General features: G+C 33.5%; 1 protein-coding gene across 14 annotated transcripts in view; it reads left to right on the top strand.

Annotated features, from left to right (window-relative positions):
* The window catches only part of LOC117146323 (protein unc-13 homolog A), a 31,601-nt gene extending 21,962 nt beyond the window's left edge, over window positions 1-9,639 (top strand). For 7 of the 14 annotated variants that reach the window (XM_033312396.1, XM_033312395.1, XM_033312392.1 and 4 more), the window contains 15 exons: window positions 1,429-1,570; window positions 2,688-3,012; window positions 3,092-3,364; window positions 3,427-3,585; window positions 3,638-3,763; window positions 4,363-4,530; window positions 4,589-4,870; window positions 6,676-6,897; window positions 6,982-7,148; window positions 7,216-7,507; window positions 7,569-7,926; window positions 8,811-8,909; window positions 8,976-9,138; window positions 9,205-9,331; window positions 9,397-9,639. In XM_033312396.1, the coding sequence (XP_033168287.1) occupies window positions 1,429-1,570; window positions 2,688-3,012; window positions 3,092-3,364; window positions 3,427-3,585; window positions 3,638-3,763; window positions 4,363-4,530; window positions 4,589-4,870; window positions 6,676-6,897; window positions 6,982-7,148; window positions 7,216-7,507; window positions 7,569-7,926; window positions 8,811-8,909; window positions 8,976-9,138; window positions 9,205-9,331; window positions 9,397-9,558 (3,065 nt within the window). In that variant the 3' untranslated portion in view covers window positions 9,559-9,639. Of the gene's footprint in view, window positions 1-1,428; window positions 1,571-2,687; window positions 3,013-3,091; window positions 3,365-3,426; window positions 3,586-3,637; window positions 3,764-4,362; window positions 4,531-4,588; window positions 4,871-6,675; window positions 6,898-6,981; window positions 7,149-7,215; window positions 7,508-7,568; window positions 7,927-8,810; window positions 8,910-8,975; window positions 9,139-9,204; window positions 9,332-9,396 lie in introns of those variants that run through there. The other 7 variants (XM_033312404.1, XM_033312391.1, XM_033312403.1 and 4 more) reach the window with 4 other exon arrangements.
* The last annotated feature ends 5,637 nt before the right edge of the window (window positions 9,640-15,276 follow it).

Below are 15,276 nucleotides of genomic sequence, written 5' to 3'. Positions count from 1 at the left end.
ATAGGAAAAGTATTAAAGTATTTAAAAAAACTTGGAAGAAATACTTGCTCCTGACACAGCCCAATTCTTGTTTTTTTCTCCTAAGCGGATAGGAATGACATAAAAAAGAATCCCCTGTGATTTGACAAAAAACTCTCCTGACTCTACTAATAACTATTTAATAATTATAGGATTTTTAGAGAAAAATAGAATGGACAATAATGCACAAAATATAATACATTTATTAATGTAAGAAGAAAACAACCTTGCTTCGGCAAACCGAAACTTATATGTCCATGCTGTAATACGATTTTGATTAAATAATGCGTTTTTAATCAAATCTAATGTACACCGAATAGGAACATTCCTGATCAAGAGCAACGAAAATATAATTATTTTATTATTTTATTTATTACTAGGAATTAGTCGTCCCATTTATTTTGTTGTTCGATTACTAAACATATATGTATATGTAAATTAATATGCAAATAAGACAGGGATTGCTAAATATTTATTGAATTTGTTATATTCTCCTTTTTTGACTTTAAGATTATAAACCATTTTTTCTACCCTTTGTTGACGTACATATATATGTACATATAAGCGCAGTGCAGTTCCCAGTTATTTACATTTTTGTATGTATGTTTTTGCTAAAGCATACATATTAAAACATACATATAGTACACTGTTTCAATGCAAGTTGGTGTATCTTTTTTTTACATGTGTATGTTAAATAGTTATATCTTTTGAACCTAATATTATTAATTAACTTGATATACATATTGCTTTAAATTATTGTGCTTTTAATATAATTCATTTTTTGTATTTGTACAGAACTGAGTGTTTTTTGTTTGATAACCATGCATATTGTCGATACAACGTACATAGCTTAAACACTTACCTATGTACATATGTCACTTGCATCTTTCTGACTAGCAATCATGTGTACATAAATGTATATACTTATATTATCTTAGTGATTTTGTATATGTACATACATATGTGTATATGTGACAGAGCAATCCAGTCAGCAGCACTGCACTGTTTCTGCTGAGCTGCTATTAAAGATCATTATTAAAAAGACTCCGTTTTTCTCTCTTCTTCTTTCTCCCTTGAAAATCAATTTCTAACACTGAAAATAAAAACCAACAAAATTTAATCATTGTTAAAATGCACATAATAATACTTCTTCGTTTCAACCCCCAAAATCGCATTGAAATTAAATTAAAAAATTTCAAAATCTTAAATTGTAACTATTTTACAATCAACACAAACATCAAATCAAAAATGGCGACAATTATATGAAAATGATAATCTCTAAAATCTGGAACATAATTTTAATCGTAATTCGATAACCACACTTCAAATTGTTGGTTTTCGGATTATGGTTTTGGAAACGATGAACTGATGAATTGTTGAACCCACTATATTTGACCTGGTTTGATGCAGTGATTTGTGCTCAAGGCCTGATAGCGAAGGATAAAAGCGGTACCAGTGATCCATATGTGACGGTGCAGGTTAGCAAGGTGAAAAAACGAACGCGAACAATGCCGCAGGAACTTAACCCTGTGTGGAACGAGAAGTTTCACTTGTGAGTACTTGTGCCCTAAATTGAATCCTTTCCTTAAACTCCGCAATATGAATTGTGTATGCTTATATACAATAATTACACCCAAAATGCACTCTCACTTATGTATACTAAATATTTTAAAATTAGGATCACTATTGTTTTTTTTATGGCTGAATTCACATTAAGAATTAATCTAGTCAAGGGCGATATTGTAATGATCAATATTTTTGACATTGTTAAAAATTTACTATCAAGAGTATAGTTTCAAAAAAGATATTTGAATAACGAATAGTATCTAACGTCTTTGGCTTGACATTGCCCAAAAACGTGAAAGTATACAAAACCTTTTTTTCGAATTAAAACGTAAAATACCAATTGAAGGCTCAGTATAAATTATTCATTCAGCAAACACTACAAAAACTTTGTTTCATATAGAGCTGTCTTGATATACATATGTATGTCTATTAAGTGGAACCCTGATTTGTTTTTTGAATAGGGCAAAACCATAGCGTAGCAATTTTTTTATCGTTATAACCGATACTGTTAGGTGGTGGAAGGGTGAAAAGCATTTAACAAAAAGAAGAAACCGAATGTGTTTCGAAAGAAATTTCCTAACAAATTTCTGTAATAAAAAGGGACTCTTGAAAGTCAGTTAAAAAACAAATAAAACAAACTTTCTGACAACTTTTTAACTTTTTAGATGTAGTTAATGTTTACAATATAGAAAATTAAATCGTTGAAATTTTACACAACTTTTGAAAAATTACCCTTAGGAAGACTTACAAGAAGATCCAAGATTCTTACCCTATGATTTTAAAGTAAGATGATATGGATCTTTAGGATGAGTAAAAGGTGCTACTCTAGAAAAGAAAACACGTGTTACGAAGCATAGGTCCAGTAAGTGAATTTCGAACACGAATAACTTGCGACAACGATATGAAACACGCCTGTCCCTATCAGACAGCTCTGTAAGCGCAATTAATTAAATGCAAAGGAATTACAAGCTGGTCACCGTTTCACAATTTTCTTGAATTTATAATATACATTTACCAAATTATTGCAAATATTCAAATTATAATAAGGTGTTTACAAATGTTGTATTACTATAATAAATAAATTATTGTTTATTGGGATGTAGCGAGTGTCACAACTCCTCTGACCGCATTAAAGTTCGTGTTTGGGATGAAGACAATGACCTAAAGTCGAAGCTGCGTCAGAAGTTAACTCGAGAGTCGGACGACTTTTTGGGACAAACAATTATCGAGGTTCGTACTCTTTCCGGTGAAATGGATGTATGGTACAACCTGGAGAAGCGCACAGATAAATCGGCCGTGTCAGGCGCGATACGGCTTCACATATCTGTTGAAATAAAGGGCGAGGAAAAAGTAGCTCCTTACCATGTACAATATACCTGTTTACACGAGAACCTCTTTCATTATCTTTGTGAAGAAAATACTGGAATGGTAAGTAATAAACAGAGTAATCTATTAATTATAAAGTTTTTGTCTACCACATGTAATGCAAATTGAATCGAAATTAAAGGTCAAGTTGCCAACTCAAAAAGGGGACGATGCTTGGAAGTTATATTTTGATGAAATACCGGAAGAGATTGTCGACGAGTTTTCTATGCGTTATGGAATTGAGAATATTTATCAAGCTATGACACATTTCCACTGCTTATCTGCTAAATACCTATGTCCTGGGGTGCCCGCTGTAATGAGTACCCTATTGGCAAACATAAATGCTTATTATGCTCATACGACTGCTTCGTCAGCTGTATCGGCCAGTGATAGATTTGCTGCCAGCAATTTTGGGGTAATCAATGAATTAATATTAGTTATTATACTAATTTAAAACGGTAACCTATTGTTTCTTAGAAAGAAAAATTTGTTAAGTTACTGGACCAGTTGCACAACTCACTGAGGATCGATTTGTCAATGTACAGAAATAACTTTCCTGCATCGAGTCCAGAAAAGCTAATGGATCTAAAATCTACAGTCGATTTATTGACCAGCATAACATTTTTCCGCATGAAGGTAATTTAATATAAAAAATATATACTAATTAATTATATATTTACCAACCTAGGTACAAGAGCTATCCAGCCCGCCGAGAGCAAGTACAGTAGTCAAGGATTGTGTTAAAGCATGCCTTAGATCCACTTATCAATTTTTATTTGAAAATTGTTATGAACTCTACAACAGAGAATTTCAGGTAAAAATTTATAAAATATGTCGGTGAGCATAAAATATAATATAATTTAAAAATTTAAATAATTTTAAAAGTGCAGACAATGCCGTTCGTAGGCCTTTCGTATGTGGTCCGTAGTAATGGCCAGAATATAAAACGGTTCTTCTTTTCAAATAATTTAATAACGCCATAGTTGAGTGTTTCGCCTATCACACCAAATTTCAAAATATTTTGGGTATAGAAATTGGTAAGAACACTAATAAAATCTGTAATTTAATCTACTTTGTCTGCTGTAGACAAATCACAAGACCTGAAAAAACAGGAAATTTTATTGGCCATGAAATAGTGTACTTATAAAACATAGCATGGAGCGATTTAGAATTAAGTTAATATTTTAACTAATATAAATATATTGTTTTTTGTTTTCGGTCTTTTTCAAAAACATATTTAAATCAAAAATAGAGCATAGAAAAGTTGGGGCTTTAGGGAACGTTTAGCTAGGTGAAGATTGTACATTATGTACCTATAATGCTATGATAACTATTATTTGCAGGTAGATATAATCTTTCCCTTTAAAAAAAGCGTATTATTTATTGAACAACTTGTTGTCTTACAAAACATAGGTTGATCCCAACGAAGCAAAACGTGCCCCAGATGATCATGAACCCAAGCTTGATAGCGTCGACTTTTGGCATAAGCTAATAGCTTTAATCGTATCGGTAATAGATGAAGACAAAAACAGTTACGGAACGGTTTTAAATCAATTTCCCCAAGAGCTAAATATTGGACAGGTAAACTTATTTTTGTTGCTAGTGAGAATACAAATTTTACCTTAATGCACGTATGCAGTTATCAGCATCTTCAATGTGGCATCTCTTTGCTGTGGACATGAAGTACGCCCTCGAGGAGCATGAGCAGCATCGTCTGTGCAAGTCATCGGCTTATATGAACCTTCATTTTCGAGTTAAGTGGCTATATAGTAACTACGTCAAAGAGGTGCCTCCCTACAAAGGAGCGGTTCCCGATTACCCAGCATGGTTCGAGCCTTTTGTGATGCAGTGGCTGAATGAAAATGACGATGTGTCATTGGAATACCTTCATGGCGCATTTAAGAGGGATAAAAAAGACGGGGTAAGACTGATAAAAATCTTTCGTTACGTTAAAGAGACCTGCTCGAGAACGCATCTCATAAAGATATGAGATTTATTTATTACTTAATTTTAAGTTCTTTTATCATTTTGGGAATAGTTGGGTGCTATTTGTGCAGAATCTCCCAATAATTTACTTGTTACGTTTTATGTTAATTATAACAATATCTCTTTCATTCACCATCATGGAAAAAAAGTTTAATTTTTGAGTTTTCTGAGTGCGAGATATGATCCCCTAAGTGCCTAAGCCTGATATATAACTATATTGATACAAATTTTGTCAAAAGCTTAGCTCTTGCACATACAAGATGTTACTCGTAGAGTAAAAGGGTATATTAGTTTCGTTGAAAAGTATGCAACAGGCATATGGAAGCGTTTCGGACCAGGATCATTAGCCGAGTCAAAATGGCCATGTCCGTCTGTCCGTATGAACGCCTCGATCTCAGGAACTATAAAAGAGATGCCGCTTCCAGAGATATAGATGCAGCGCTAGTTTGTTTCCAAAGGTTGCCACGCCCACTCTAAAGCCACCCAAAACTGCTACACCCACACTTTTGAAATTTGTTTGATAGTTTTTTTTGTCTTCATTTATATCGATTTTCCAAAAAATGCTTGAAACGCCCACACTAACAACCACAAACCGCCGAAAACTGCCACGCCCATACTTTTAAAAAGTGTTTTGAAATTTCTTCGTTTTATTGTTCGTCTTGCCAATTTCTGTCTTACCAAAAACACTACCCGCCCCCTTTACACCTAAAAAATGCCCAAAACGAACACGTAACGAACAGTAACTTATTACTTCACTTACTTTACTTACTTTACTTACTTTACTTACTTTACTTACTTTACTTACTTTACTTACTTTACTTACTTTACTTACTTTACTTACTTTACTTACTTTACTTACTTTACTTACTTTACTTACTTTACTTACTTTACTTACTTTACTTACTTTACTTACTTTACTTACTTTACTTACTTTACTTACTTTACTTACTTTACTTACTTTACTTACTTTACTTACTTTACTTACTTTACTTACTTTACTTACTTTACTTACTTTACTTACTTTACTTACTTTACTTACTTTACTTACTTTACTTACTTTACTTACTTTACTTACTTTACTTACTTTACTTACTTTACTTACTTTACTTACTTTACTTACTTTACTTACTTTACTTACTTTACTTACTTTACTTACTTTACTTACTTTACTTACTTTACTTACTTTACTTACTTTACTTACTTTACTTACTTTACTTACTTTACTTACTTTACTTACTTTACTTACTTTACTTACTTTACTTACTTTACTTACTTTACTTACTTTACTTACTTTACTTACTTTACTTACTTTACTTACTTTACTTACTTTACTTACTTTACTTACTTTACTTACTTTACTTACTTTACTTACTTTACTTACTTACTTTACTTACTTTACTTACTTTACTTACTTTACTTACTTTACTTACTTTACTTACTTTACTTACTTTACTTACTTTACTTACTTTACTTTACTTACTTTACTTACTTTACTTACTTTACTTACTTTACTTACTTTACTTACTTTACTTACTTTACTTACTTTACTTACTTTACTTACTTTACTTACTTTACTTACTTTACTTACTTTACTTACTTTACTTACTTTACTTACTTTACTTACTTTACTAACTAGTATTTTCAGCGCATGAATATTTTGTTTACTTGAGCAGGTCCTTGAATAATAAAATGCATATTATAAACAGTTCCGAAATTAAAACTATTTGCATTGTATTGTAGTTTCAAAAGAGCAGCGAGCACGCGCTTTTTTCAAATTCTGTAGTCGACGTTTTTACGCAATTGACGCAATGTTTCGATGTTGTTAGCAAACTCGAGTGTCCTGATCCAGAAATTTGGAAACGTTACATGAGGCGTTTTGCTAAAACAATCGTAAAAGTGCTAATAGCCTATGCGGATATTGTGAAACTTGAGTTTCCAGAGCATATGAAGGATGAAAGAATTGTGAGTTGAAAAATAATTCCAGTTTTATTTAGATGACATGTATCCATACGATTATGCCCCCATTTTTCCCCTCTGCGGTAATAGGCTTGCATACTTATGAACAACATTCAGCAACTAAGGGTGCAGCTAGAAAAAATGTTTGAGTCTATGGGTGGGGATAAGCTAGAGGAAGATGCAGCCAATATTTTGAAAGAACTACAGCAAAATCTTAACTCTGCGTTGGACGACTTAGCTTCACAATTCGCTATCAGGTTAGTTTCACTAGACATCAAGGTTACAATACAGAACAAAATATATTTTTAAATTAAACATTTTTAGTTTGGAGCCACGAATAACTCAATCAGTGCGAGAACTTGGAGACATGCTGCTTTCTATTAAGGGAGGCAGTGGAACCCTTGCTGCTGGTAATCTTGCAGCTCAAAGGAACGCGGTCGCCGTTGAGGCCGATGAAGTTTTAAGGCCGCTTATGGATTTACTTGATGGCTCTTTAACTCTCTATGCGCAATCATGTGAAAAAACCGTGCTAAAGAGGTTACTAAAGGAGTTATGGAAGATCGTAATGCGAATATTAGAGAAAACAATTGTTTTACCACCTATGACTGATAAAACTGTTCGTTATATAACTCTATGGAATTTAATGTAATATAACTAATATCTACTTTTTTAAATAGATGATGTTTAAACACCTTACTGACAATGCAAAAAACTTGGCATCCAATGCAAAAATTGAAGACATGGGTCGTTTGTTCAAGTCACATATGGCAGGAAAACAGGATGTTAAGAGTGCTCTGAGCGGGGTAATGGACATATCAAAAGAAGTTGAAAAAAACTTGTCACCCAAGCAATGCGCAGTGCTTGACGTTGCATTAGATACAATAAAACAATACTTTCACGCGGGTGGCAATGGACTGAAAAAGACATTTCTCGAAAAGTCGCCCGAGCTTCAGAGTTTACGTTACGCACTCAGTTTATATACACAAATGACCGACACACTAATCAAAACCTTTATATCTAGCCAAGTTCACGAAGGTAAGTGAAACATAAAGTGATCCTGCATAATGACTGTTGGCATCTTTTTTCTAAAACACTTTTATTTTTAAAATTTTTACAATTTTTGGTAATACATTAATTACGTTGTCAATTCTGGGAATGCGTCATCAACTTCCACGTTAGGGTTTAGAAAGTTTAGGATTCTTATTTTATTTTTTATTTGAGAATGTTTTTTGCCTTTTTTTATGGGTCTACCCTTTGGCTCATAATTCGTCATACCAAAGACATTACCATTTTTTGCAAACTCGCAAGCGTATTTGTGATCAAGCGTACTCTAAACCATTTCACAATGCATCGCTGCATCGGCGACTTCTCTACACAGCAGATCCCAAAAGAAACGTAGTCAAAGGGAAGGGACATTTGCCAACGATTTTTTTCTGAGAGACACGGCCTCTTTTTGCGGATTCATGTGCGATTTAGTTTTTGTGCGTATGAACGTATGAGATGACGTTTAAATGCTTGTCTTGGTGATGAATCGCAGGATAATCCGCTTTATAAATTTCGCTGGCTTTCATACAAATTGACTGATCATTATATACTTCAGGAATGCCACCGCATTATATGTAATTTTATAAACATTGGTTTTGCATCTGAGGGAGCCAAAAATCATGCTTACTCCGCCCGTACTCACCTTAGGGATTTATTGTTCCATACTTTTAAAAATGCTTTAATTTCTTAACGCTAAAAATTCTGTCACGCTTTGATGTTTAATAAATAGTATTTAATTGAAAATTTGTGTCGATATTTCAAAAGAAATTTATAATTTCTCCCTCTCATTCGCAAAAGCTGAGTATCGGGTATCTGAATGTCTAGGAACTCATATATCTTGTTAATTCTATTTTGTTTTCATTACTTATATGTAGTCGATCTAGAAAACTCAGAGGAAAGTGTCGGGGAAATATCCGTACAAATAGACTTATTTTCCCATCCAGGCACCGGTGAACATAAAGTAAACGTGAAAGGTGAGTTCAAAATATTGTCATTATATATACATATACACATATATGACATTACATTTTTACCTTTAGTTGTTGCGGCTAATGACCTTAAATGGCAAATACCGTCGGGTATGTTCAGACCATTTGTTGACATTAATTTAATAGGACCGCACCTGCAAGAAAAAAAAAGAAAGTTCGCTACAAAGTCGAAGTCTAACAACTGGTCGCCTAAATACAACGAATCTTTCAGCTTGTAAGACCCTTTATCAAAAGGTAAAAAGTAAAACATAATTTTTATAATATATTTTACTTATACCAGTACCATTGGAAATGAGGAGCAGCTGGACTTCTTTGAATTGCACATTTGCGTTAAGGACTATTGTTTTGCTCGTGATGACCGACTTGTAGGCGTGGCTGTAATTCCATTAAAAGATATATCGGAAAAGGTATGCAGTTCTAATAAAATCTTACGAAAGTAATAATGTACATTTATCTCTATTATAAATAATAGGGATCCGTCGCATGCTGGCTACCCTTAATGAGACGAATTGAAATGGACGAAACAGGCTGGACCATTTTAAGAATTTTGTCACAGCGAAATAATGATGAAGTGGCCAAGGAATTTGTCAAGCTGAAATCGGAAATACGGCAGGAGCCAACCATGGGCACATAAATCGGGCACCTCGTACTACAAAATCCTCAAAACTCCTACAATATTAAATACAACATAACATTGTTTAATTTGACAAAACAACTTTATTTGAATTTATTTTTTATAGAGGTTTTTATTACAAGAAATCCTAGGCAACAATGCAAATAGAAGAAATCATATGAATATAAATATATATCTAAACCTAAAGTATGATAAATAATATGTATGTCTGGTCAGGTATACAAAAATAATACGTTTATTACGTTAAAAATGTATGTTTTAAGCAATTTTAAAATGCGCACTCACACACTTTCAAAAAATATTCTACTATTTCTGTCTTTTGGCGCTTGTACATTTGTACATAATGCAGGGCAGACACTGAATTAGTTATTTTTAAATTCATTATCATCTGTACATTCTAAACTCACAACACGCACATTCCTATTTATGTAAATAAGTACCTGTATAATAATTAATTGGTAATTCTTGAAAACATTTGTTAAAGATTCTTCACAGAAGTCCATGTGAATCTTTATTTTTTTCTATTGCAATAAAATAAAGTATATTACGTAAATCGTGAAAATAATAATCAACATGTTAAGATGGCCCTTAACCAAACCTCTACATGTGGATGTGCAGGTCTTCACAGTATGAAAGTAATCTCTTTTTTTTACATCAATAAATTAAATTTTCCAATTTGTTGACTCAAAAAATTTAAAGACTTCAAGCATTCGCTTCTAGTGATCCTGATCTCGGTAGAGGCTAAATAATTACATATAAACCTTCTTAACTAGCTCTGTTGGCGTATAATAGTATAATAATAGATGCAGACACTAGCTTAGATTTGGTAGAGCCGGTAGCTTATCCAAAAGGACGAGAAGTCTCATAAATCGTATGGCACATTGGCACATAATACTTGAAGAAGTCTTGGTTTTATCCTTGCTGAGGGTAAATGCTAACCCAATGAGTGAGAGAATGATGATCCAGAGCAGATAACAGCTGTGTCATCAACAAAGATCGATGTTGTGCAATGGATTAAAGTTGGGAAATCGGAGGTATAGATATTATACAATATTGAGGATAAGCATGAGCCTTGGGGACAACCGGCGGGAATATTTACTGTCGTGGATGTATACGGCCGCTAGTGTAAGGAGAGTGTTGTCATCCAGCTGAATGCTGATGGATGTGGCCTGAAGATGATTTTCCGCAAATTCTTTGTAAAAGTGGTGCTTCATACGGTTCCTTATGAGTATGGCGGTGCCACCGTGTGCTTTTCCGTCGGGGTGATTTGTACCGTAGAAATGGTAGTCTCTTATTTGAAAATTGTATTTGCTTGTGAGATGAGTTTCCGAAAGAAGCATTACGTCGATATGCTTCTCATGTAGGAATTGAGCTAGCTCAAGTTTGCGCTGTGAGACGCCATTGGCGTTCCACGTAGCTATGCGTAAGGTAGCCATTATTTATTTGATTGTTGGGCTACAAGCATTTGTATCAAAAGGTTTTGATTACGCATCATGTCTTGAATGGTGGTCTTCATAAATGTCATAAATTCCATCATGCTCTGTTGTAAGGCTTGCATCATAGCTTCAGTTTTTGTTTCCTGCTGCGCAGCTGGGTTATAGTTTTGTTGTGTGTCTAATTTTGTGTGCACTTCATGTGGAGTTCGGGAATTTGTGGTTGGAGGCGTCATACCTGATTTTAAAACGTTTGCAAATGTTGTCTTGTTAGTGTTGGATGTAGGCCAGGGAGCGAAACTTGCTGCTTTCGAGAAAATTACTTCAGGATTTGTCTCTGATGGTATCAGCGTAGCTGTTCCTTGGTGTGCCCGCGCCGTGTTCATTCTTTTGTGAAGACGGATTTTCAGCTCTTTGCAGATTGGACAGCCTCTGTAGTTTGCTGTGTGATTGCCCCCACAGTTATTGCATTTTTTCTCGCATGCATTTTTTTGTTGTTTTTGATAATTTTTTTAATTCTAATTAGTGTGTTGTGCTCGCTACGGAAACCAAAAATATTATGGGATTCAATGAATAGGGTTAGCTTTTCTTTTATTACTTTCTCGTATTTAGCTTATTTGGGAAAGTAGGCTAATAGGTCTATATGCGCACCAAGAATCTGCCGACCTGTTTAGCTTTTAAATTGGGATAACTTATGCACATTCCCAAGTAAACGGAAAATAGCAAAGGTCCAAGCATTTATAAGTCACACAGGTCAGAAATTTTACTCCTTTTAAGGGAAGTGCTTTCAGACCATTATTATCAATCCTATCACGACCCGGGGAGTTATTATTTATTAGCTTTTTAATGAATTCTTATATGACGCCATAACTGACATGGGTGTCATTTTGGTACGAAAAATGTGTAAATGTACGTTGACGCATCTACGGCATTTTTAGTTAAAGAGTCACGAAGGCCTGCAGATAAGCTGTGATTTATACGAAAAGATTGAGCTAGGGCCTCAGCCATTTCTGTATCGTATTGTTGTTTGATATTAAGGTTGCAATGTTCCTCTGTTTCTTCCTGATGATTTTGGAAAGTTTACAAATGGGGGAAAAACCTTTATCTAGGGATGAGAGAGCGATATTCCAGGACTTATTTCGAAAGTCGAGTAACGCTTTTGTAACTAGTTTGTTAAGCCACTTGAAGAGTATAAGATCGGTATACTGTCTATATCTTAGCCAGTTTCGCCTCGGAACATTTCTGCTTATTATGAAGTTAAGGATATTCTGAGGCAATGGTTTAGGGGAGAATTTAATTCGTTTTTTAGGAATACTAAAATCTTGAGCATCGCGGAAGACATTTATCATAGCATCAATATCATGTGGGGTGGATAAAGTATTTTGATCAATATGAGATCTATTTTAGAAGAGGGAAAACTTTTTCCAATTGATTTTCTTTATGTCAAAGCAAGCGAAGATATCAGTAAGTGGCAAGTCATTAATAATTAGTTCTAGCACCACAGGTAACTTAATAACTTGCATTCTTTACCTATAAAAGATAGGAAAATAATAGGCGCGTTCCCACGGGGAATGAGTAATGACATGCAGTGATTTTACTTTGTAAAATGTTTAAAAACAACTTTAGAGTAATGAAATGCTTAAGCAAAAATAGTAGCAAATATTTATATGTATAGTTATACCCGTTACTCGTAGATTCGTTTAAAAGTATATAAGAGGCGGAAGAAAGCGTTTCCGACTATATGAAGTATATATATTCTTGATCAGGATCAATTGTCCGTCTGTCCGTATGAACGTCGACATCTCAGGAATTATAAAAGCTAGAAGGTTGAGATTAAGCATACAGATTCTAAAGACAAAGCGCAAGAGTGTTGCCACGATTTGAATTTCTAATTTCTATCGATTTGAAAACAAAAATTTTTGCCAGCAGCTACAACGGAGTATTTTACAACACTATTTAAGTGTAGCAATTTCGAAATCATCTGACCCAATACAAAACTTAACTAACGATTTCTATTCCGCAAAACTGCACCAGACAAAAAATATTTATTTATTGGTTTAAATGATATTCATAGCAAATTCTCGAGGCATCCGAGTAGGAGACTGCTCAGTATCCACACCGAAGGCACCAGGAAGAAGTCAAAATATTATGTCATAAAACTTAACGGTAATAGGACAATCTAACATTCCGTAGAGTTTAAATACAATAGTTAAATATCACAGCAAACGTTACTCATAAATATTATATTTAAGTGTAGTTCTACCATAAAAGAATAACACAAAATTATTCGGATTCGTTTTTGATGTACTTTTTAGATTGTCAGATTTTCGGACTTTACCCTTTTGTAGGTTTTACCAAAGACAGTAGAATAACAAGATGCGTAACGGCCATACATTCGTTTGGCACTATGCAGCCACTTTTTTGGTGAAGGCCAAATTTGCTCTCTTTCCGCTCGCTCACGCTGAGAGCGTAAGAAATGTAAAAATAGAATTTGCTTGCTTGTGTGAGTAAAAACAAGAGATGAGAACGCGTATATGTGTGCGTGTTGTGCTAGAAGACGATTTTCGGGCCGAAATCAATTCTGATCGAAGAAACGAATTTACATATTTGGAGTTGTGGCCAATTTCGTAGCAATATGATGAAATAAAATAAAAATTCCCTGACTATTATAATTTTAAAGTTTTTTATATTCGTTTGTTAAAATCGCCGCTCGAATTAGCTACCGTTTACATATTTATATTTTATTCTTATTTTATTTATATTATGTTATGTTAATTAATTATTTGTAATATATGTAATATTCGGTACCCAGGGAACACCACGGGGAGGCCATTAGAATTGTAATGGGGTCCTATATTAATTAGGCCCTCTGCGTATAGTCAACTTTAAGCAAACGGGCTAAGAGAAATTAAAAGGAAAAACAAAAAATTTGGCGCGCTTTTCTTCCCACCCAAAAGTGCGCGCTTTTTAAAAATATCAAATTGGAATATACCAAAAAAAAAAAATTAAACTGAAAGCTGAATATAATGCGCATCTTAAATAATAAAAATGGTTCATTTACATACATCATATTAAGTCAAATGACTTAATAAGTATACTAAATAATTAAAGCAAATACAAAGGAAATTATTATAACTACTGTAATTTGAAACATAAATTTTCCAAAAAGAAGACATAACATTGAGAAATAAATATTTCATAAAAATAATAATTATTTTTTAATTTAATAAAAAAAAAAATAATTTTATTAATAAATAATAAAAATAATAATTTTATTAATAAATAATAAAAATAATAATTTTATTAATAAATAATAAAAATAATAATATTTCATAATAATATTTCATAAAAAATAATAATACGTAGTAGAAAATAAAAATTAATAAAATAAATAAAAATATGAAAACAGTTCGTTGCAAAAGTCAAATCGTCAGGCACGAAGTGCGGACACAAGCACTCAACAATCATTGCCTTATTAATTTTTCTCACGCCGCAAGCTGAATACCCTAATGACAAGTATTCTAATATAAAGTCATTTTCTAAATTTATTTTGTGATGTACATTGATTCGTCTATTACTATTTCTAAGCTTTATTTAAATAATAATAACGTTGAGGCAATGCAAAACAAGAATTTTTCGCATGGTGCCAATTGATAAAAAATAATATAGATTTAAAGTCAACGAACTTCTAAGGTGAATTGCATATTTTGTCAAATTTACAATATATGAGCATACGTGTGCACACATACAGTTGTATGCTATCACTGTATGCGTAGAAAAGAGCTGTTTGCTGTAGCGCTCTCCGCTCTTTCCCTCTCGAACAAAAACTCAAGAGAGCCTGGAGCCACCTCTAGAGCCACGGCCAAAAAATCGCGTGCCAAAAATTTGTATGGCCGTTACGCATCTTGTTATTCTAGTGTCTTTGGTTTTACTAATAGTTTTTTAGCCATATAATTCCAATACTCGAAGAGTAAATGGGTACACGACATTCGTTGAAAAGTATTGCACAGGTTGAAGGAACCTAAAATAAGCAAAACATGATGATAGCGGGAAAAAAGTTTAGTGATCGTTACTAAGAGAGTGAAACCAAAGACAGTAGAATAACAAGATGCGTAACGGCCATACATTCGTTTGGCACTATGCAGCCACTTTTTTGGTGAAGGCCAAATTTGCTCTCTTTCCGCTCGCTCACGCTGAGAGCGTAAGAAATGTAAAAATAGAATTTGCTTGCTTGTGTGAGTAAAAACAAGAGATGAGAACGCGTATATGTGTGCGTGTTGTGCTA

The sequence above is a fragment of the Drosophila mauritiana genome, chromosome 4 (assembly GCF_004382145.1).
Source record: "Drosophila mauritiana strain mau12 chromosome 4, ASM438214v1, whole genome shotgun sequence".
NCBI lineage: Eukaryota > Metazoa > Arthropoda > Insecta > Diptera > Drosophilidae > Drosophila > Drosophila mauritiana.
This window is presented reverse-complemented; position numbering and strand designations above follow the sequence as displayed.